The 23,364-nt window shown below is 43.9% G+C and overlaps 1 protein-coding gene across 8 annotated transcripts in view; it reads left to right on the top strand.

Moving 5' to 3' along the window:
* LOC132384674 (RNA-binding motif, single-stranded-interacting protein 2-like) overlaps positions 1-17,805 on the top strand; it is a 226,800-nt gene extending 208,995 nt beyond the window's left edge. For 7 of the 8 annotated variants that reach the window (XM_059956023.1, XM_059956022.1, XM_059956021.1 and 4 more), the window contains exons 13-14: positions 4,420-4,507; positions 6,017-17,805. In XM_059956023.1, coding sequence (XP_059812006.1) covers positions 4,420-4,500 — 81 coding nt within the window. In that variant the 3' untranslated portion in view covers positions 4,501-4,507; positions 6,017-17,805. The remainder of the gene's footprint in view (positions 1-4,419; positions 4,508-6,016) is intronic. The other variant, XM_059956024.1, reaches the window with a different exon arrangement.
* The last annotated feature ends 5,559 nt before the right edge of the window (positions 17,806-23,364 follow it).

The raw sequence follows: 23,364 nt of genomic DNA, 5'->3' as shown, positions 1-23,364 counted from the left end.
GCCTGAGTGCTTATGGCTTGTAGTCTTCCACTTCCCAGACTTCACAGGTTACACAGGGGCTGCGCAGTCATACAGCACAGAAGCGAGCCCTTCGGTCCAACCATTCCATGCTGAGCATGGAGCCCTCTCAGCTCATCCTATCCCTCCCATTCATGCTCCTGCCCCTCAAGTATTGTTAAATATAATCTAGCCAAGGCTTGTAACGTTTGCATCCCTTGCCCTCCTGGATGGGAGTTGCAGAACGGTAGATGATTGAAGCCCACACCTCTAAAGGGATCCCTGATAGTGGTGCATTGGAGTTGCGCTAGCTCTGAGTCATGGGGGTCATGGGATCACGTCCCGCTCCTGACTCCTGATGCTGTTAGTGTGTAAGTGTGGCCACCTGGAAGGAAGGGTAAACTGAAGGTCTCTCAGGTAAAACAAAAGATCCTGCAGTGCTGTTTTAAAAGTAGGAGCTTTCTTGTTGGAGTGCTGGCAATCAGCATCACCAAAGTACAGATTCCCCAGTGGTTGTTGGATTACCTTTGGTGGGATCTGGGTTTCCCACATTACAACAGTGACTACACTTCAGTATGGCGTTGGCTGTGAAGCGCTTTGGCATGCTGGCAGGTTGTGTTTTTGGTCTTTCTGTGTCAGATCACTGTCATGTCAGTTTGGGTGGCCATTATATGTGGCCCACAGAGGTGACATTTCAGTGACCTCTGCAGCCAGGTCAGAGGCAGCGGGATCCTCCCACAGCCCTGATGCTGCACCGGTTGGCGCCACAGCACCCAGACTGGCAGGGAGGCACTGACAGAACTGCGTACAAACTGCTCAAACTGAGAACCCCACTTCTGGCAGACTTAACTTTGTGCAGTGTGTGTGTAGTGAGTATGATGTGTGAGAGTGTGTGCGTACTTATGTGCAGAATGTGTGTTGTGAGTGCAGATGCAACGTGTATGAGTGTGAGCATGTGTGTGGTGTGTTCACACGTGCATATGTGTTTTTGAAAGTATGTTGTGCATGTGCCTTGTGTGTGTCGGTGGGGGGGTGGGGCTGTGCAAGCGTTTGTGTGGGTTGTTGTTGCAAGGTGCTGTGTCAGTGTGTGTGATATTTGTGGCAGTTTGTGTGTAGGTGTGTAGTGTCTGAGATATGGAGTAGGGATATGCCTTTGGTCTTTCTGTAGGGTGTGTATGTGTTTGTGTGGGTGTGGATGTGTATATGTCTGGGTGTGAGTATGTTTGTGTGTATGTGTGGGGTGTGAGTGTGTGTGTGTGTGTGGGTGGGGCGTGTGAGTGTTAGTGTGGATGTGAGTGTGTGGATGTGAGTGTGTTTGTGTGGGTGTGGGTGTGAGTGTGTGTTTGGGGTATGAGTGTGTGTGTAAGTGTGAGGTGCGAGTGTTTGTGTGTGGGGTGTGAGTGTGTTTGTGTAGGTGTGTTTGTATGTGTGTGTGTGTGTGTGTGGGGGGGTGTGTGTGTGTGTGTGTGTGTGTGGGGGTGTGTAAGTGTCATATGGTAACGCAGCGCAGAGAGAGACACTTCAGTCCACCATGTCCTTGTTAAGATTCAAGTACCCTCAGACACTGATCCCATTTACCATGCAGTCCAAATTCCAACCACCCTCTCTTCAGTTTCCATCCAACCTCTGAACCCTAATCTTACACCAATGCCCTCTGAATTTAGACACCCCTGCTATTGGGTAAAGTTTCCTACCATTTACCCATTCTATGCCCCTCATAATTTTGTACATTTCTGAGAGCATACCCAGCCTCTCCAGTCTCTCGCGATAACCAAATCGCTCCATCTCAGGAAATGTCCTGGTGAATCTCCTCTGCACCCTCTCCATTTCAGGCAGGTCCTTCCTAGAGTATGGCGACCTGAACACCAGCTGTGGCCTAACCAATGTTTTAATAATATTGTACCATTACCCCCCTGCTCTTTACCTTGCCTAATGATATTAAATATCCTGTATGCCTTCTTCACCCCATTATCCACTTGTGCTGCCACCTTCAGGGATCCTTGGATTTGGGCACCACTCGGAACCTCAGTACTCCCCCAGGCCTTTCCATCCATTGTATATATCCTACCCTATATGGTCCTTGCAAAGTGCGCCACCTTGCATTTATCAGAATTAAATTCCATCTGCCATTTCTCTGGCCATCTTCTCTCCCTCTTTAGCAACTACACTGCTGGCTATTGTGGCATCTGCATCCTGCATGCACATCCAGATCATTAATATACTATATATCACCAACAGTAAGGACCTCACCACTGGTCACAGGCTTTTAATTACAAGAAATAATCTTTCACCACCATCCTCTGCCTCCTATTATCAAACTAATTTTGAATCCATCTTTGCCCTGGATCCAACTGACTAACCTTTTGAAGCTTTCTCACCTTGTCAAAAGCCCAAATGAAGTTCATATTTACCACATCAGTCACATTGTCCCCCTTCAATACATTTTCTTATCTCTGTGAAATATTTAATCAAATGAGTAGAACATGATCTTCCCCCCAAAGGAAGCTGTGCTGACTGTAAGACCTTAAGATATAGGAGCCCCTTATTCAGCCCATCAAGTTTATTCCACTATTCAATCATGGCTGATTTTTTAACCCCATTCTTTCACCTTCTCTCCATAACCTTTAACCCCCCCCTTACCAATTAAGAACCTATTAATCTCGGCCTTATATACACTCAATGACTTGGCCTCCATAGTCCCCCATGGCAATGAATTCCACAGATGCACCACAGTCTGGTTGAAGAAATTCCTCCTCATCTCTGCTCTAAATGGATGTCCCTTTATTCTGAGACTTCCCTCAGATCCTAGACTCACTTCTGAAAACACCCTCTCCAAATCCATTCTATCTGGGACTTTCAGTATTCGATGGGTTTCAATGCGATTCCCTCCTCATTCTTCTAAGCTCCAGCAAGTGCTGACCCAGACCGATCAAACAGTCCTCATATGTTAACCCTTCCAGTCCCAGGATCATCTTTGTGAACCTCCTCTTGTCTATCTCCATTCAGGGTCTTAATTTCCAGACCATCTCAACACAAACCTACACAATTATGGTCACTATATTGGATATGCTGCCCACTGTCATTCCCTAAGAACCGGTCTAGTATTTCCGCTAGGTCTATCCACACACGGCCTTGGAAAGCTCTCAGATGCACTTTAAAGGTTCCACTCCCACCATATCTTTCACATTGAGGTGATCCCTGGAGACTTGAAATCCCCCCACTGTTACAACCCTATTACTCCTATGTTTTTCTGTTATTTAGATGTATCTTTAAAGATTTTGATGAAAAAGAGGGTTAGCTTTATTTCTCAGATGTACATTGAAACATCAAAACACAGTGAAATGTGTCTGTCGATTGCATCAAATCAAATCAGCGAGGGTTGTGCTGAGCAGCCTTGCTTCTGGCCTACAAGAATCCTAACCGTATGCCTTTGGAGTGTGGCAGGAAGCCCGCATGGTCATGGGGGGAGGATACAGACAGCGGCACGGATCAGTGATCACTGGTGCTGTAAAGCAATTGCGCTAACTGCAACACTACTGCGCCATCTTTATCTCCTACCTTGTTCCCAAGCTCTACCCAAATGTCCTTGAAGAGCCTTCTCAGATACCCTCCCTTCACACGTCAGTAATGGACTACATAATCAACACTGCAAAGCCTCCTCTGTTTCTACACCCTGAACTGCCAGTCCTGCCCTTCTTTCAACTGTGTCTGATTGCTAAGATATCATATGCTGCCTGATCACTGTACTCAGTTCATCTACCGTACTAATCAAATTCCTAGCTTAAAAATGTTTGCAATTTAACCTTGCATTGCTCCGCATGTGCCTGATCACACCCATGTCTGCTGTGCTAACTTGGTTGATTTTGTTTCTCTTCACACTGTGTGTGTGTGTGTGTGTGTGTGTGTGAATACCTGTAGCAGATTTGTATGTGGAGAGCATATGTGTGGTATGTGGCTGTACCTGCTTGCATGTGTGTGTATCTGTGTCTGTGAGTGGGTGGCTGTGAGTACCTGCATGTGTGTGTGCTTCTGTGGAAATGAGTGAGTGTGTGGGGGAAACTGATTGTGAGTACGTTGGTGTTGGTTTGAATATGTGAATGAGTGAGCATAAGCGTTGGTTTGTGAGCCCGTGTGTGTGAATACTGGTTTAGTGTGACTGTTGGTTTGTGTGTGTGAGTGTGTATTGGTATGAGTGTGAGTGTGTTGGCATGATTGAATTTGTGAGTGTGTGTGCAGATTTGTGAGTCTTGAGTGTGAATACTTGGTTTGGGTGAGTGAGTGTGTGCGTATGAGGGAGTGTTGGTTTGTGTGAGAGTGTGATCATCCTTCGGATCTCCCTCTGACTCACCATTTCCTCCCTCCCCTCCGTCACGGCTGTGAACGAGACTGGATGAATGACAGCTTCATCTTTTCCCATTGCAGGAAACCAGTGGGCAGCAGCAGCAGGTTGCAATGGAAACGTCCTCTGAACCTGCAAGCTATTCCTACCAGCACAGCAAGTAAACCCGAGGTACCACTCGCCTTGGCACGTTCACGCTGCCACCCCTGCTCTGCTTCTGCTCTTGTCCCTCCCATTGTTCGACCACTTGCTCTAGCTCTCTTCCTCCCCTGTCTCTCCCAAGTTCCCTTGCCAACACCACTGACCACAAAGTCCAGGATAGAGGCCTCGCCTTCCAGTCTCTTTCCTCCTAGCGCTAAGATTGCCCTCACTGACTTCAGGGCTGCACCAGCGGCTAACCAGTAATTTCCACTGCATGCAATTTTCAATCCCACTCTATTGTGTCCCCCTGAGCGGTCTCCAGCCTCCAGCCACCAAGTGGTGGGTATGGATGTGCTTACCACACTGATATTGAAACAGCCCGCTCACCTCTTGCCTTTGTTAAATCTGGGTTGGGGTGGGGGTGTTTCTGCCCATCCTTTTCATGGTATAAGGAGGCAGGGGCAGGAGGGAGAGATAAGGGAGGGAGTTAGAACAATGGCAAGAGCAGCGGGATTAACTGGGAACTGGGTCATTTGCAAACCTCGGGAGAAGAAGCTGCAATTTAACCATAGGAATCACTGAGCAGTTTGACCTCTCTCCTCTTCTGTGCATCTACAGTGTAGTCACTGCTGTAGTGTCATTCAGTGTGATTCCCGAAAGCTGACCATCGAAATCGGGCAGTGCTTGATCACTGGAACTGAGTTTGTCATGATCCAGATAACGGTTTGCAAAAGTGACTCCTTCGCTGATGCAGTTAAGGGAGCTACTGAGCTTGTACTGAAATCTCAATACACCGACAAGAAATCTCTGTGGGGGGAAAGGAATTGTCGACGTTTAAGGTCCTGATGCAGAGATTCGACCTGAAACGTCGACGATTCCCTTCCTCCTATGGATGCCGCTCGACCAGCTGAGTTCCTCCAGCAGACTGGAAGTTGTAGAGTTGAACTGGATCAAGGTGGCACACTCTGTGAGAGTGTATACCAATAGGTCATCGTGAAAGCCCCACTGGTTCACTAATATCCTTTGCCGGAAGAAGCTGACCCAGCTTAAGGGAACTTAACTGGGGAGGGTGATGAAGGAAAGAGGTGCATCAGTGGGCTAGGAAGTCCATCAGCACTCAGCGGAGAGGGATACGAAGCCAACACCCTTCCCTCCCTCTCAGAAACAAACCAGCCATTAGTGTGCTCAGATGTGTTTAACATCTCTCCTGTTTTAGGGTGGCACAGCTGGTAGAGCCACTGCCTCACAGCCCCAAGACCCAGATTCAATCCTGACCTCGTGTGCCATCTGCATGGTGTTTACACGTTCTCTCTTTGGTTGCGTGCGTGATCCCAAGGATGTGTGGGGTTGGTAGGTTAACTAGGGTTGTAAGTTGCCCCTAGTGTGTAGGTGAGGGGTAGAATCTGGGGAGAGTTGATGGGGATGTGGAGAGGGTAGCAAAATAGGATTAATGGGATGCATCCAAACTGGGTGAGGCAAAGGTTTCTTTCCATGTTGCCTGACTATGACGCCTATGACCTACGACCTCTTTCTTTACAGATGTGAGACTGAGAACGTGAAAGAATCAGCTCTCCTGAATCGCTGTGAACCAAACTCCTCTGGAGAGAGAAAACACAAAGAGAAATTTTTTGCACAAGATTTGGAAACAAAAAAAAACACACACAAAAGTTTTTCCTTTTATTTGTAAGACATTCAACAAAGAAAGAAAAAAATACACAGCTATTTTGATAAAACTTTCTACTTCAGTTAAGCAGACATACCAAACCGGTGGCAGAATGTGGAAAAGAGGTTTATTTTGATACAGGAAAGAGAGCTTATTTTTTTGGAAGTGCATCTATTGCAAATCATTATTTAAGCATTCTGAAACTGCTCAGAGTGAGAGAGGAGAATATTACACATCAAATGTCTTTTTAACCGTGATTAGTTTTTTTTGGTTTTGTAAAATATCCAGGTTCTGGCCTTCACTTGGTGAAAGCTTTGGCCATGTACAGTTGCAATGATTTGATTTATCTGTTGCTGCATTGCAATTCTGTAGTGTTTAGTGCCATTTCAGGTTTCTCCTTTTTAATAACCTCTGTGGGAACACACTAACCGAAATTCAAAAAGAAAACACAACTTCAAATTACCGCTTCTCTTCATCGTGCTCCTTTACAAATTACCACTTCCTCCCCTCACAGATTGAGTAACAATTGTCACCGTGATTACACTTTTAGTTAGTGGCCTCTGTTCTTTAAAAAAAACAGTAGCTTCAAGGACTGAGTTAAGCATCTTCAGCCTTGAAAGTGGATTGAGGTCCCAAACCATAAAGATTTGCAAGACAAGGCCATTTAGCCCAAAACATTCAGCCTGTTTAATTGAATCCACATGCCTGCTTTTCTGCTACCACTACCCCTTCCAGCGAGCCTTGCACTTTCTTCCTTTTCCAATACATTCTCTTGGGTAATTATGATTGAGATTCAGTGTCTCTTGTATTTCATTGCATTTTGATGACAGTTCTTACATGGCCTCCACCATACCACAATCCCTTCATTGGTAAAATTGGTACAAAGAAGGTAAAGGCGCAGTAACTGCCCTACTGTTGCCACCAATGTCTCTGTGATTTTACAGGGTGAGGTTTATGCACTTGATGCCCAGCAATTTCAGAGGGAATCATAGTACTGCAAACAATGAGAGCCTTTGGGATTTAACTGGATGCTATAAAAGGGGGGTTAAGTCACCAGAGAATGAATAGATTAAAAGGGATTTTCCTTGACAGCTTGTTACAAAAGTCCCCTTTAGGTCTGAGTTGAGTATGCATGATATAAAAGAAGCAGAAAGCTTCCATAAAGAGTAAACCAGGGGCAGGAAAGGATCGTGCTCACTTAGACAGCCAAGCGGAATTCCAGTGTCAGAGGCCCTCATGTTGGCCTGGTGTATTGTGGGGGAATAAGCCCACAACTATGGCCCATGCTGGTAAGTTTATCGTGGATTACCCTCTGCTGCTTTGAAGAACACAACAATAAACAAGTTGTTACGTTTACCTCCCTGCAATTCTCAATATTAATCAAACTCTGTCATTTAGAGTCTAAATTTGTTGTTGAGAATGACAGGGAGAACTGTGTTGAGTTTTCTCAGGGCCTGTTTTAAGCAACTCACCATCTTTGACATTGCAGGTTCTGATCACTAACCGATAGGTAAATGTAAGCAGAGCCTTTTACTAACTCGAGCACTACAGCTGTTTAGAAGAATACAATTAGCATAAGGGATTTAGATGGGATTACAGTGATGGCTGCAGAGACTCTGTAAGTAAGCAACCATACGGTGAAAAGAGAACCTTTTGTTTGTGAATGGATCAGACAGGTAGCTTCGGTTAGTTGACATTGACTACCTGTGCCAGATTACTAGAGAATATCTAGAGTTGTACGTGACCTGATTTGGACAGTACCCTCTGGGAACAACAGGTTGGGAAGTGTGTGGAAGTCTGCGAGGGGTGCAGCCACAGGATGGAGCCCTTTCACTTTGTCAGCCTGCAGTTGTGAGCTACACTGCAAATCAACTCACATACATTTCTTTGTCAATTAAAAGGTGACATTTCCTGCAGGGATTACACGTAGAACATAGAACAAGACAGCACAGGCAGAGGACCTTTGAGCCACCATGATGTGCCAAACTAATTAAACTAGTAATTCAATGTTCAGCTGCCTACACCATGTCCATGAGACCACTAGATTTAGGAGCAAGATCAGGCCATTTGGCCCATTGAGTTGTTATCAAAGCATACAACTTGAAATTCTTCTTCTCCGGGTAGCCATCCCCCCACCAATCCCTCCTTCCCACACAAAAAAAATGGAAGATTGCTCCACCATTTCATCCTGGCTGATTTATTTCCCTCTTAACTGCATTCTCCTGCCTTCTTTCCATAACCTTTCATGGACTGACCAATCAAGAATCTATCAACCTCTGCCTTAAATATACCCAATAACCTGGCTTCCACTGCTGCCTGTGGCAATGGAATCCACAGATACACCATCCTCTGGCTAAAGATATTCCTCCTCATCTCCATTTTAAATGGACATCCCTCTTTTATGAGGATATGTCTCTGGTCCGACCCCATACCCCCACCCACTATAAGAAACATTCTCTCCACATCAACTCTATTTAGGCCTTTCCACATTCGATAGGTTTCAATGAGATCCTCTCTCAAACGTTCGTCAGATGATGAGCCTTTCATTCCCAGAATCATTTTTGTGAACCTCCTTTGATCCCTCTCCAATGTCAGCATATTCTTTCTTAGATAAGGGGCCCAAAACTATTCACATTACTCCAAATGAAGCCTCACCAGTGCCTTATAAAGCCTCAGCATTACATCCTTGTTTTTATATTGTAGTCCTCTCAAAATGAATGTTAATATTGCATTTGCCTTCCTCACCACCTGCAAGTTAACTATTAGGAAATCCTGCATGAGGATTCCCAAGTCTCTTTGCACCTGGAATTCTTTTATTTTTTTCTCCCCATTTTAAAACAGTCTACATTTTTACTCCTTCTTCCAAAGTAAATGACCACACACTTCCCGACACTATTTTCCATCTGCCATTTCTTTGCCCATTCTCCTGAACGAAGTCCTTCTACAGACTCCCTGCTTCCTCAATGCTACCTGCCCCTCCACCTATCTTAGTATTGTTTGCAAACTTGGCCACAAAGCCATCAATTCCATCATCTCCATCATTCAATTCATTGACATATAACAGTGGAACACCACTAGTCACTGGCAGCCAATCAGAAAAGCTCTTTTTATTCCCACACTTAGCCTCCTGCCAATCAACTAATGCTCTATCCATGCTAGTATCTTTCATGGAATACCATGGACTCCTATCTTGTTAAGCCGCCTCATGTGTAGCACCTTGTCAAAGGCCTTCTGAAAATACCAGTGCACAACATCCAGTGATTCTCCTTTGCCTACCCTGCCTGTTATTTCCTCAATTCTAACAAATTTGTCTAGCAAGATTCCTGATTTTGTCCTATTTTATCACGTGCCTCCAAGCACGCTGAAACCTCATCCTTTATAATGAAATCCAACATCTTCCCAACCACTGAAGTCAGGCTAACTAGCCTATAATTTTGTTTCTTCTGCCTCTTTCCCTTCTTAAAGTCTGGAGTGACATTTGCAATTTTTGAGTCCTCTGGAACCATGCCAGAATCTAGTGATTCTTGAAAGATCATTACTTATGCCACCACAGTCTCTTCAGCTACATCTTTCAGAATTCTGGGGTGTAGTCCATCTGGTCCAGGTGACTTATCTACCCTCAGACCTTTCAGCTTCCCAAGCACTTTCTCCCTAGTAATAGCAATGATACTCACTTCTGTCCCCTACCACTCTCAAAACTCTGACATACAGCTAGAGTCTTCCATAATAAAGATAGATGCATAATAGTTATTTAATTCATCCACCATTTCCTTATCTCCCATTACTAGCTCTCCAGCATCATTTTCCAGTGGTCAGATGTCTAATCCCACCCTCTCTTTTATGCTTTATATGTCTGAAAAAACTTTTGATAACTTCTTTGATATTATTGGCTATCTTATCTTCATATTTAATCTTTTATCTCCTTATGGCTTTTTTAGTTGCTTTTTAAAAGCGACCCCATTTCTGTGACTTCCCACTAAGTTTTGCTGTGTTATACGCCCTCTCTTTTGCTTTTATAAGCCAGCCGTTGGTGCAGTGGCATCAGCATCGGGATTCGAGGCACGTGGTCCCGGGTTTGAATTTTCCATCTGTGCTGAGTTGAGCATTGAGCTAGCAAGTCAGCCTCATAAAAAACAAACAAAATGGTAAAGAATCAGCAAAGTGCCACCAGATGCACTGCAAAGAGGAATAACAACAACTTTTGTTTTTACATTGGATTTGACTTCCCTTGTCAGCCACGGTTGTGTCATAATACCTTTAGAATACTACTTCTTTGGGATGTATCTGTCCTGCGCCTTCCAAATTTCTCCCAGAAACTCCTGTCATTGCCACTCTGCCATCATCCCTACTGATATCCCTGACCAATCAACTCTGCCCAGCTCCTCTCTCATGCCTCTGTAATTCTCTACTTACTTTAATACTGATACATTTGACTTTAGATTCTCCTCAAATTGCAGGGTGAATTCTATCATATTATGATCACTGTATCCTTTACCTTAAGCTCTCTATAATCAATTGTGGTTTATTGCACAACACCCAATCCAGAATAGTTGATCCCCTAGTGGACTCAACCACGAGCTGCTCTAAAAAGCCATCTCATAGGCACTCTACAAATTCTCTCTCTTGCGATCCAAATTCAGCACCAACCAAATATTCCCAATATACCTGCATATTGAAATTCCCCCGTCCCTATTGTAACATCGCCATTTTGACATGCATTTTCAATCTCCCGTTGTAATGGTCCATATTCTCTCCCTTCCCCCCCCCCCCCCCCCCATTCTCTGCATGGTCAAGTGCCCATCTAAGAGCTGTTTATATGGCTTCATCATATTTGCTTCTACCACCACCCCTGCCAGTGCATTCCAGGCACCTACAACTCCCTCACTCCTCATGTTATATGCAAGTCCTCTAGTATTAGACATTTCAACCCTGGGAAAAAGATACCAGCTATCTTCTCTGTCTCTGCCCCTCATGATCTTATAAACCTCTACCAGATCTCCCCTCATCCTCCGCCACTCTGGAGCAAACAACCCAAGTTTATCCAATATCTCCTGATAGCACATGCCCTACAGTGCAGGCAGCATCCTGGTCAACTTCTTCTGCACCATCTCTAAAGCCTTATAGTGAGGTAACCGGAACTATATGTAATACTCCAGATACAGTGTAACTATATAAAGCTGCAGCATAAATTCCGGAGTATTGAATAAAAAGGCAAGTGTCTTCTTTACTACCCCATCCACCTGTGGGCTTGGATCCCAAGATCCTTCTGTACGTCCCCACTGTTAGGGTCCTGCAATTAACTATGTGACTTTGATTTATTTTTTTAATGCAACAGAAAATTTAAGTTTAAAGAGTTTAAATTTCCCTTTAAAACTTGTATCAAGACACCATCCATATATGGAGACCACCTCGGTCGCAATTGACTTATATTTACCACAGACTTTATCATCAGGACTGGAGCACACGATCCAGGCCAAAGATTAGTCGGCACAGATGCAAGGCCTTCTGACCCGTTACTTTGGCTGCTGCCTCTCTTGAGTCGCTAAGCTGAGTTTAAAGTGTTAAGACTATGCTGCTTTATTCAGAGAGCAAGGAGTTCCCTCGGCCGCCAACTGCAGGGAAGGTTCTGTGGGCCTCGCTCTGTGCAGACTTTGCAGACAGTTTTCGTTGCCTCCAGTCTCTGTGGTAAAACACTGACAAATTGACCCAACCACACCAATAACCCTTTCATCTATTGACCAAGGCCACTGACGGAGTGCTGGAGGATAGAAGGGTGGTAGCCTTCTGACCAAGTAGGTGGTCAGTATAGGCATTATGGGCTGAAGGGCCTGTTTCTGTGCTGTAATAATTAATAACTTGACTTGTTCAGAAAATCCTCAGTGTCCCAATTTGACGCTGCTAATTAATTTACACGCTGCCTTTAAAGTGAAGAGTTGTCCGAGTTTCAAACCCTCTGTTCCCACGGTCACACACTTGACAGCCACACCCAAAATTCTTTTGAAAGTGTCCCAGTTTTAACCCAAACACATTCAATATGCATGAATCATCAGAACCTCCTGACCACTCAGGCCCACTTTAACCTGCCTCTCTTCCACAAGAGCTGATCTCAAAACGAATTCACGGGGACATGAGAGGTTGCAGATGGTGGAGCCTGTTGCAATAGAGAATCTGCTGGAGGAACTCAGTGGGTCAAGCAGCATGTGTGGGAGGAGGGGGATAAATCCTGATGCAGGGTTTTAACCTGAAACATTGACAGTTCCTCTCCCTTCACAGATGCTGCTCAACTGGTAGAGTTCCTCCAGCAGATTGTGAATTCACAATAGGATTGCTTTGTATTAATGAGATGCTACCACTTCCCCACCAGGACCAGAAATGAAGCAAAGACACCAAATCTTGCTGGTGTGAAAGCAAAATATTGCCCAAAAGCTTCAGGTTGGTGAGGTCAGAGAGAGAAGCACCACACATTTTACAGCCTGAAACATCATCTCTGTCCAAAGATGCTGGTCAACCTGCTGAGGTTTATTCCCAATTCTCAACACCCAAAAAAGAAGCAACATAACTCTTTTCTGCATCACCCTCTCTGCTCCTCTCCAGTCTTGGGAGGGGAATCAATACTCAGATAATGTGTAAAAAAATTCTTTTAAGCAATTGTAGAGGTTGTATGCATGAGCATATATCACAAAGGACAAAGATAAGGAAGCAGCTAATTTAAAGTTGTGTTCTTGATTTTGTTTTCTCTCTGCTACCTGGCCTCTTTAATGAACATGCTTTTTTTTTGCCCTCCATTTAATAGGTAGCTTTAAGATGCAGATATATTTACGTATACGTGTGTACAGTATGAGTGCATGAGTGTGCGCGCGCGTGTGTGCGTGTGCATGCGTGTTTTTGTTTTGAAAAGACTAATGCGAGCCATTGAACATTCTTCTAAAGCTTTGCTGGGAGTTTAGAAATGGTGTTGGCAGGGACTAGGGAAGTTAGAGAGATTGCTTCGTTATATTGCTGACTTTTTTAAAAGATCAATTTAACTCTTAGTAGAAATGAAACACAAAGAAACTGCTTTAAATGAAATGTTTCAATTGAACACTTTTATAGATTTTTAGAGAGGGATGCCATGTCTTGACTTTCCTTTTTAAATGTGTTGATGAGGATAATTTTGTTGATGCTAACAGTCATGCATTATTCTGTTTTGTGCTGAAATAGTCTTTATTTGAATTGTTTTTATTTTGTTAGGGAGAGTGGATGTGCTTGTATTGAAGCTCCCATTTTCTAAAGTGAATGTTGTTCTTTAGTGTTGAGTTAGGCATCAATTTTGGATGAAAAATATATCGTGCTTGCTAGGTCTCCCACAGCGCTGAGAAGGCCCTCTCAGTACTCTGGCCCCACCTTTGGTTCCTATTAAAGGCAGAGGAAGGGTGTTCAGGGCAGTAGGAGAATAGACGGGTTGGGTCTGGCCTTGTGAGCTTAGACTAGTTCAGCCTAACTGGCCCATTTGGACTGTAGACATACAGAATATTCTCTCTGAGCCGAACATCGAATGAGACCTTTCGGCTCCAGACCCGATGGATGCACCTTCCTTCTGGAATGGTGCACAGACCGATGTCGGGGGAAGCAGATGGGGGCAGTGACTCTTCATCATCCCTCCACGTAAGTGCCACCTCCTCCCGGTCTGTCAAACTTGCCCCTTCTTTGATCACCCTGACACCAGCTCCTGGTCACGGACGTGACCTTGTCCCCCAGTGGACAGAGGGGGGCTTACCATACAAAGTGGCCACCAACGGGTGTGCGTCATCACAATCAGCTGCCACTCAGCGCCGAGCATGCAGAGACTTTCTTGTTGAGCTGGGAGGCAGGAGGTCATGGTAGCCATCAGGGTCTCTTACCTAGAACAGTACCCTGCAACCACCCCCTCACCCTACCTGTCCCCCAAGCCTGGTCGTACAGTTACCGCAAACGACTCTACGCAAAATTGGTGCCTAGTTTCCAGTCGGATGCAAGGCAATTTGGCTGGTTACTCTTAGAATGTTCTATTTACCAAAGATCCACCCATCCATTTCCATCTACCAGTCACTGATGAAGCTTTATCTCCACACTCCATTATACAGTTTTTGCCTACATGTTACTGGACTGCTTTACTGTGCTTCCTCTGGATCCAGGAGCACTATTGTGTACAGTATCTGCTGCTACGGTCACAACTATGAAGGAAATGTACTGTCTTTGGTTGTGCAACCACACACTCAGACACACAAACTGCAAGAACTTACATGAACACACACCACAAAAATGTAAAGTGCACATACCACAAAAAACTTAAGTTATACACACATCTCACACACACAAGAATTTACATGGAACACACACACCACAAAAGCTCCATGAATACACACTCATATGCACCACAAAACCTTATGTACACACAAATTATAGTCACACACAAAATTCTACATGAATACACACCACAAAATTTACATAATGTTCACACATCACACACACACACCTACTAACATACATTTCACACACACCACAACTTGTGTGAATACACACCGTACAACTGACTGCACAAACTTGCCTGAATACACAAAGATTCACCTTCACACAAGTGTACACATCCTCACACCAAGCTGTGTTTTGAAACTATGAAATTGTTGATTGAATTCTGGGTTTGGGGTTTTGAATGTTAAGATTGGCCGCTTACCAAAGCCCAGGGCACAAGCTCAACTAACTCAGTAGCCCAGTTTGCTGAATTGTTTGTTGCTGTTGGTGCAATTTTGGGGTAGGCTGGGGGCAGAGCTACAAGAGTGAGCACTTGTTACTGGAGGCTTTGCCCCTCTGCTGATCCTGGATGTGAAAGATCCAGTCACCCCTAATACTATGTCCAGCTTCCACCACTCCACTGATATCACATGTGACTTGGCCTCCACAGCTGCCTGTGGCAATGAACTCCACAGATTCACCATTCTCTGGCTAAAGAAATTCCTCCTCATCTCTGTTCCAAATGGACATCCATCTATTCTGAGGCTGTGCTCTCTGGTCCTAGACTCACCCACAAGAAGAAACATCCTCTCCAAGACCACTCTATCCAGACATTACAATATTCAATGTGAGATTCCCCCTCATTTTTCTGAACTCCAATGAATATAGGCCCAGAGCCATCAAATGTTCCTCCTAGGTTAACCCTTACATTCCCAGAATCATTTTCATGAATCTCCTCTGGACCTTCTCCAATGCCAGCACCTCTTAGATAAGGGTCTCAAACTGCTCACAATACTCCAAATGCGTTCTGACCAATGCCTTATAAAGCCTTGGCATTACATCCTTGCACTTATATTCCAGTCCTCTCAAAATTAATGCTAAAATTGCATTAGCCTATCGTACTATTAGCTCAACCTGTAAGTTAACCTTCAGGGGGAATCCATGACACTTTGCAACTCTGAATTTTGAATTTTCTCCCCATTTAGAAAAAGTCTATGTCTTTCTTCCTTCTACCAGAATGCATGACCATACACTTTCCTACACTAGATTTCATCTGTCACCTCTTTGCCCATTCTTTCACTGTCTAAATTGTTCTGCAGACTCCCTGCTTCCTCAACACTACCTGCCCCTCCACCTATCTTCGAAATTTCCACAGACCTGGCCAAAAAACCATCAATTCTATCATCCAAATTACTGACATATAACATGAAAAGAAGTGGTCCCAACACAGACTGCTGTGGAACACCACTAGTCACCGGTAGCCAATCAGAAAAGACCTCCTTTATTCCCACTCTTTGCCTCCTGCCAGTCAGCCAATCTTCTATCCATGCTAGTATCATTCCTGTAGTACCATGGGCTCTATCTTGTTAAGCAGCCTCATGTGCAGCATCTTGTCAAAGGCCTTCTGAAAATCCAAATAAACAACATCCACTGACTCTCCTTTGACTATCCTGCCTGTTATTTCCTCAAAGAATTCTAACAGATTTGTCAGACGAGATTTCCCCTTGAGAAAACCATGCTGACTTCAGCCTGTTTCATCACGTGCCTCCAAATACCCCAAAACCTCATCCTTAACAATGGACTCCAAAATCTTCCCAACCATTGAGGTTGGGCTAACTAGCCTATAATTTCCTTTCTTCTGTCTCTCTCCCTCCTTGAAGAGTGAAATGACATTTGCAATTTTCCAGTCCTCAGGAACCATTCCAGAATTTAGTGTTTCTTAAAAGTCTAATACCTTCACAATTTCTTCAGCTGCCTCTTTCTGAATCATGGGATGTAGTCCATCTGGTCCAGGTAACTTATTTACCTTCAGACCTTTCAGCTTCCTAAGCACCACCTCATTTGTAATAACGACACTCACTTCTGCCCCTGATACTCTTGAATTTCTGGTATACTGCTATTGTCTTCCACAGTGAAGACAGACACAAAATATTTAAGTTCATCCATTATTTCTTTGTCATTGTACCCCCCCCCCCACCCGCATTACTACCTCTCCTGAGTCATCTTTCAGCGGTCCAATATCCACTCTCTCTTCCACTCTATATGTCTGAAAAATACTTTGGCTACATTAACTTCATATTTCAGCTTTTTCCCCTTATGGCATTTTTAGTTGCCTGCTGTTGGTTCTTAATATTTCCCAGTCCTCTAACTTCCCATTAATGTTCGCTACATTATATGCCCTCTCTTGCTTTTATGCTGTCTTTGACTTCCCTTGTCAGCCATAGTTGCTTCATCCTCCCTTTAGAATGCTTCTTCATCTTTGGAATGTATCTGCCCTGCACCTTCTGAATTGCTCCCAGAATCTTGCTGTGCACCTGTTGTGAGTTACTGTGAGGCACGAGACAAAAGTGAGTTTCGGCTTTTGGAATCAAAGATTGGGTGGTTAATATTTAAAAGCATAGAACTCTACAGCACAGTACAGCCCCTTTGGCACATGGTACTGTGCCAACCTTTTAACCTCCAAGATAATTTTAACCCCTTCCTCCAACACAGCCCATATCCTTCCATTTTTCTTTTGTCACTATGCCTATCTAAGGGTCTCTTAAATCTCTCTAATGTACCTCTACCACCTCTTCTGGAGTGCACTTTACCACTCTCTGTGTAAAAATACCTAATTCTGACATCCCACCTAAACTTTACTCCAATCACCTTAAAATTATTCCCTGGGGAAAAAGCTGGTTCTCTTTATACTGTATAACCTCCAACTCAAAAGGTAACTCAGCATCCTTCATTTGTTAAGTTGTAGCTCTTAAAAGCTGGTCCAACCACTATTCCTTAGCCAATACCTTCTCCTGCTGGCTGCTTCAGTGTGTATTTGACCTACAATGTTTTCCAATCTTACCAGCACAGTCCATGATCAACTTCACTGAGCTAACCTTCTGCCATTTATAAAATAGGACTGCACACAGGCCTGAATCACCTGGGACTTTCTGTCCCCAGGGAAGCGGGGAGTTCTTTTTGTGCCAGATTTTTCCCCCAAGTTTAAATGTGAGAAGAATTTCATAGTTTCAGAGAACAGAGTCTGCTGCTGCTAAGCCACCGGGAGTCTTGAGTTTGTCTTCATCTGACGACCATCATGTAAATGTTACTGCTTCTTGTTTTATTGGTTCTGCTCTGTTACTCCCTGGTCTCAAAACAGGAGTGCTTTAAACAGGTGACAGATTTGAACTTCAGTAAAACCGACAATGGAATTGTTTGTGACAGTTTTATTCTGTATCTAAATACTGTCAACATACCAGAAAATAGTGAGGTGCCACCATCAGGATACCATCAGTGCCACCATCACCATCACCAAAGCCTTGGGTGGTGGTGAAGGGAACAAGATTGGGGCAACTGGCACCTTTTTTGATATTGGCAATAGGCTGATATGGATGCAGCTAAGCAGGATCAGGCTCTGGAGGACAACATTGAACGCTGTTGAGAACAGGGATAACAACCAAGAGCCAGGAGGTGGTTTTCCTGGCACCTCTTCACAGTGCCCTCAGTCTGAGTTAGGAGTGTGTGAATGAAAATGTTGCTATTGGACGAATGCATGAGGGACTGGAAGAGTGAATGGAAAACGTGAGTGGAGAGATAAAAGAAGGGAGACAGAGACTGGAGAAAAAAGGTGAGAGTAAGATCAGAGAAAAAGTGAGTGAGGTGAGAAAGGGAGAGTGAATGGAGAGAGTGAGTCGTTAGAAAGTGGGTGTGAGTAGAGTGAGGGCAGAGAAACAGACTGAGTGTGAGGAGAGGAAAAGGAAGTGCATGTGAGGGAAGAAATTCTGGGAGATGATTGCAGCTTAAGGAAATGGTGTGGGGCTGAGGGAGTGTGAGTGTGAGTACGGGCAATGTGCAATGAGGGTGTGTAAACGGGTGGTGTGTGTGGTGAGTGCGAGTGAGGAGTTGCATGTGAGGGGGGAGTGTGAGTGAGGGTGTGTGGGTAGTGAGTAGGGGTTGGGCATTGGGAGCAAGGCCACGAGAATGGGGTTTACACCTCTAGAGCTGTGTGATATTAATGACATAACTCACCTTGTTACTGCACCTGGCAAGAAACAGAAGGGGGGAAGAACCCGCAGGCCTCTGACATCTGACCGGAGCAGAAATGCCTGGGAGAAACAGATGTATTTTGGCCTTTCAGCAGTCAGTCTGTTCATCTCTTTGTCACGCATACTCTGAGGGTGCAGAAGCGTTCAGAACTTTAAAGATAGTGATCTGTGAAAAGTCACAACTGAACTGCGGATATAGAAAAGTTTGAAAATAACACCTGACCATGCATCTGAACACAACACTTATTTAAATAAATATTAATGATCAGCAGGATGTAAACATTTAATGCAGACTGCAGGGAATATCCAGTTCTGAGGAACGCACGCAGGGTAGCTTTGTTCAGGTGTGAATTGCGGACTGCAATGTTGGCCCTGTGCGCAGTCTGCCCTCTGCTGGTAATCCCAGATCCTGCATCCTACTGGAAAGGAAAATGGCTGCCACAGGACCTCAGGAGAACTGAGGGAACTTGGAGGATTCGGTGGGGGAGCAGAGGGAATTCCATGAGAAACTATCAGGAATACAAAAGTTCCTTGTAAATGGTAGGCACACTGGAATAATGCAAATTCTTGCCTTTATTTCAATAGCGAGAGAGAATAGAAATTCTATGAACCAGATTATTTTTGCTCTGATATCATGAATGTCAACACTTGGATGCTTGCAAGCACCTAATTTAAAGTGTTGGTGAGTTACATAAACCCCACAGCTGTTGACAAAATGGAATCAACTGAGGGAACACCTGGCAACAGTGGGACCGGACTAGAAATTGGAGCCATCCATGCAAACTTATTGTGCAAATCACCCATTAAAGTAATTTTACTAGTGATCATTTCTGAGTGTAATTGTGACCATTGGGACCCAATCCACCTTAGTGATGCTGTCATTCATCTGACATCAAGGGTCATGTGGAGATTTCGTACACGCAAACACATATATACAGATACAAATGAGTGCTGTGTCCACACACACCCACAGAGGAGATGCCATGCCCTTACACGCAGGAGAAATGTGTCCAGATACACACATGCATTCCCAAAACTGCTTACTTGTCAGCACGTGAGGTCAGCCAATGAACATGTCTTCTCCTCCCATTACCTGTCTCTAATCGAAGAACCCCCAGAGGCTCCTCTAAACCTAACTACCCAATGACCATTATCTTCCCTAGCTCTCTACCAAACAAAAGAAACCCTGAAAGGAACGGATAACCAAACAACGCAATAGATTACCTTCTGTTCAAATACATTTTTAAGGTGATGAATTTGCAATGGGATTTTTTAAATGTATCTTTTTCTAAATGTGAAATTGTTTTTAAGATGCCCTATCAAACAGTACTGGGAACTAGTAACATCTGTACACAGCCAGTGATTTTTTAAATCAAGAATAGGAGTTTTTCGATTTTGCCAGTGTTGGCGGACGAAACTCAGACTGACCAACTGGATTCCCAATGATTTTATTTAAACAATGATATACAGATGCTCTGGGCTCTTCTGGAACTTTATATATTTAAAATCATATACTTTTTCATTATTATATGTCGTCTTAAACATCCCTTCGGAAAGAAAAGGGTGATATGACAAATACTTTGAAGGCATGGATGCAACTCGACGTCCTGAACCTCTTGTCGTTAATACAAGCGCATTTTATCTGATCCACTGAGTGGTTCTGCCACTTTCTGCTTCAAATAAAACTATTCAGACCAGATATATCCGATTGAATCTGGTGGTTCTTTTCATAGTAATTAAAAGCTTCAATCTTTCTGAAGACCTGATAGCTGGCAAGAGTAACATTTAAAAAGCACGTCTATATCTCAGGAAATATTTTGAAGTCCATACAATTTTTAGCACTCAAAGCAGAATTTCATAAAAATATACAGCCACTGAAGAATAATATCAAATTCCAGGAGATAAAAATCCATAGTTAGGTTTTAAGCAGGCCTGGACACACTTTCACCTTTTACAAATAGGGCAATGTGATCTCTTCATCTTGATTGGTAGTGTAAAAATTAAATAACTGTTAGGAAAGAAAAAGTATAGGCAAATGCTAATCACCAAAAATGCTCTAAAGGCAGCCAGAAAAACATTGATAAAATACAAAACTAAAAAAACTCCACATTAAGGAGCCGGATCTGAACTGAATGAACTTTGGATCATTTGGGAGGCTGAGGGGGTGATAGGGTGTATAGAGAGGTAGTTACAGCCAAACTGCAGGACACAGGAGACTGGGTGGCAGTCAGGAAGGGGAAAGGGGTTAAGGAGCCAATGCAGAATAACCCCGTGGCCATCCCCTTCAGCAACAGGTATGTCAATTTGGATAATATTTATGGGGGGGGGGGGGAATGACGCAGCAGAGGAAAGTCACTGAGGGACTCTGGCTCAGAAGGGAAGTAGGGAGACGCAGTGGTGATAAGGATTCGTTAGTTAGGGGAACCGAAAGGAGGTTCTGTGGGTGAGAACACGATTCCCAGATGATATGTTCCCTACTGGGTGCCAGAGTCCGGGATATCTGGGACTGTCCTCAGAATTCTTAAGTGGGAAGGTGAGCAGCCAGAAATCGTGGTTTTAGGCGCGACAAAGCGGGAGAGTTGGCGTTACTTGTCATGGAAAATGTCACGGCAGTGCATAGTCAGGACAGATGGGAGTACCTATCTAGTGATGTTTTATGAGTGTAACTGAGGAATAGGAAAGGTGTGGCCACGTTAGTGAGCCTATATTATAGACCGCTCAACAGTTTGTGGGATTTAAAGGAACAAATTTGTAAGAGATCAAAGACTTGCAAAAAACATAACTTTCCACATATTGACTGGAAATCCCATACTGGCAAAGGAATAGGTGGTGGTAGAGTTTGTCAAATGTGCTCAGGAAAGTTCCTTTAATCAGTATATGGAAGTCCCAACGAGAAAGTGTGCGATACTTGATCTGCTATTGGGGAATGAGACAGAGCAGGTGACAGAAGTTTGTGTAGGAGAACTCTTTGCATCCAGTGATCATAATGCCATTAGTTTCAAATTAAATCAGGAAAAAGATAAGTTTGGTCCACAAGTTAGGATTCTAAACTGGAGAAAGGCTACTTTTGATGGTATCAGAAAGGATCTGGCAAGTGTGGATTGGGACAGGCTGTTTTCTGACAAAGGTGTACTTGGTAAGTGGGAGGCCTTCAAAAATGACATTTTGAGTGTATAAAGCTTGTATGTGCCTGTCAGAATAAAGGGTAAAGATAACAGGTGTAGGGATTCTTGGTTTTCAAAAGATATTGAGAAGGAGGTACATAGCAGGCAGGAACTGAACTGCTTATTGAGTATTAAAAAAAGTGAGAGAACAAAAAGCATCATGAACAAAGCAGATGAGCATAGAGAGTGGATCAGTACTTGGAGCTGTGATGTTGTGGCCATTACACAGACTGGATGGCTCAGGGGCAGGAATAGCTACTTCAAGTGCCAGGTTTTAGATGTTACAGAAAGGAGAGAGAGGGAGGGAGGGAGGCAGAAGAGGTGGGGGCATGGTACTACTGATCAGAGTTGTGTCATGACTGCAGAAAAGGAGGAAGTCATGGAGGGATTATCCACTGAGTCTCTGTGGGGTGGGTGGAAGTTAGAAACAGGAAGGGGTCGATAACTCTACTGAGTTTTTTTTATAGACACCCAATAGTAACAGGGAGCAGATAGGGAGACAGAGTCTGCAAAGGTGTATTAATAACAGGGTTGTTGTGGTGGGAGATTTTAATTTCCCAAATATTGATTGGCATCCCTCTAGAGCGAGGGGTTTAGATGGGGTGGAGTTTGTTAGATGGGTTCAGGAAGGTTTTCTGACACAATATGTAGATAAGCCTACAAGAGGAGAGGCTGTACTTGATCTGGTATTGGGAAATTAATCTGGTCAGGTGTCAGGACTCTCAGTGGGAGAGCATTTTGGAGACAGTGATCACAATTCTGTCTCCTTTTCCATAGCATTGGAGAGGATTGGGAACAGACAAGTTAGGGAAGTGTTTAATTGGAGTAAGGAGAAATATGAAGCTATCAGGCAGGAACTTGGAAGCATAAATTGGGAGCAGATTTTCTCGGGGAAATGTACAGCAGAAATGTGGCAAATGTTCATGGGATATTTGCATGACATTCTGCACAGCTATGTTCCAATGAGACAGGGAAAGGATGATAGGGTACAGGAACCAAGGTGTAAAAAGGTTGTTGAAAATCTAGTCAAGAAGAAAAGCTTACGAAAGGTTAAAAAAAACTAGGTTATGATAGAGATCTAGAACATTATAAGGCTTGTAGGAAGGAGCTTAAGAATGAAATTAGGAGAGCCAGAAGGGGTCATGAGAAGGCTTTGCGATCAGGATTAAGGAAACCCCAAGGCGATCTACAAGTGTGTGTGAAGAGCAAGAGGATAAGACGTGAGAGAAGGGGATCAATCAAGTGTGATAGTGGAAAAGTGTGTATGGAACTGGAGGAGATAGTGAGGGTATTTAATGAATACTTTGCTTCAGTATTCATGATGGAAAAGGACCTTGGCAATTGTAGGGATGACTTACAGTGGAGTGAAAAGCTTGAGCAACTAGAGGACATGATTTGAGAGTTAGGGGGCAGAAGTTTAAGGGAAACACGAGGGGATATTTCTTTACTCAAAGAGTGATAGCTGTGTGGAATGAGCTTCCTGTAGAAGTAGTAGAGGCCAGTTCAGTTGTGTCATTTAAGGTAACATTGGAGAGGTATATGGACAGGAAAGGAGTGGAGGGTTAT

Source organism: Hypanus sabinus, chromosome X1 (assembly GCF_030144855.1).
Source record: "Hypanus sabinus isolate sHypSab1 chromosome X1, sHypSab1.hap1, whole genome shotgun sequence".
Taxonomy (NCBI): domain Eukaryota; kingdom Metazoa; phylum Chordata; class Chondrichthyes; order Myliobatiformes; family Dasyatidae; genus Hypanus; species Hypanus sabinus.
The sequence above is the reverse complement of the archived record's forward strand: the minus strand, read 5'-3'. Positions and strand labels throughout refer to the sequence as shown.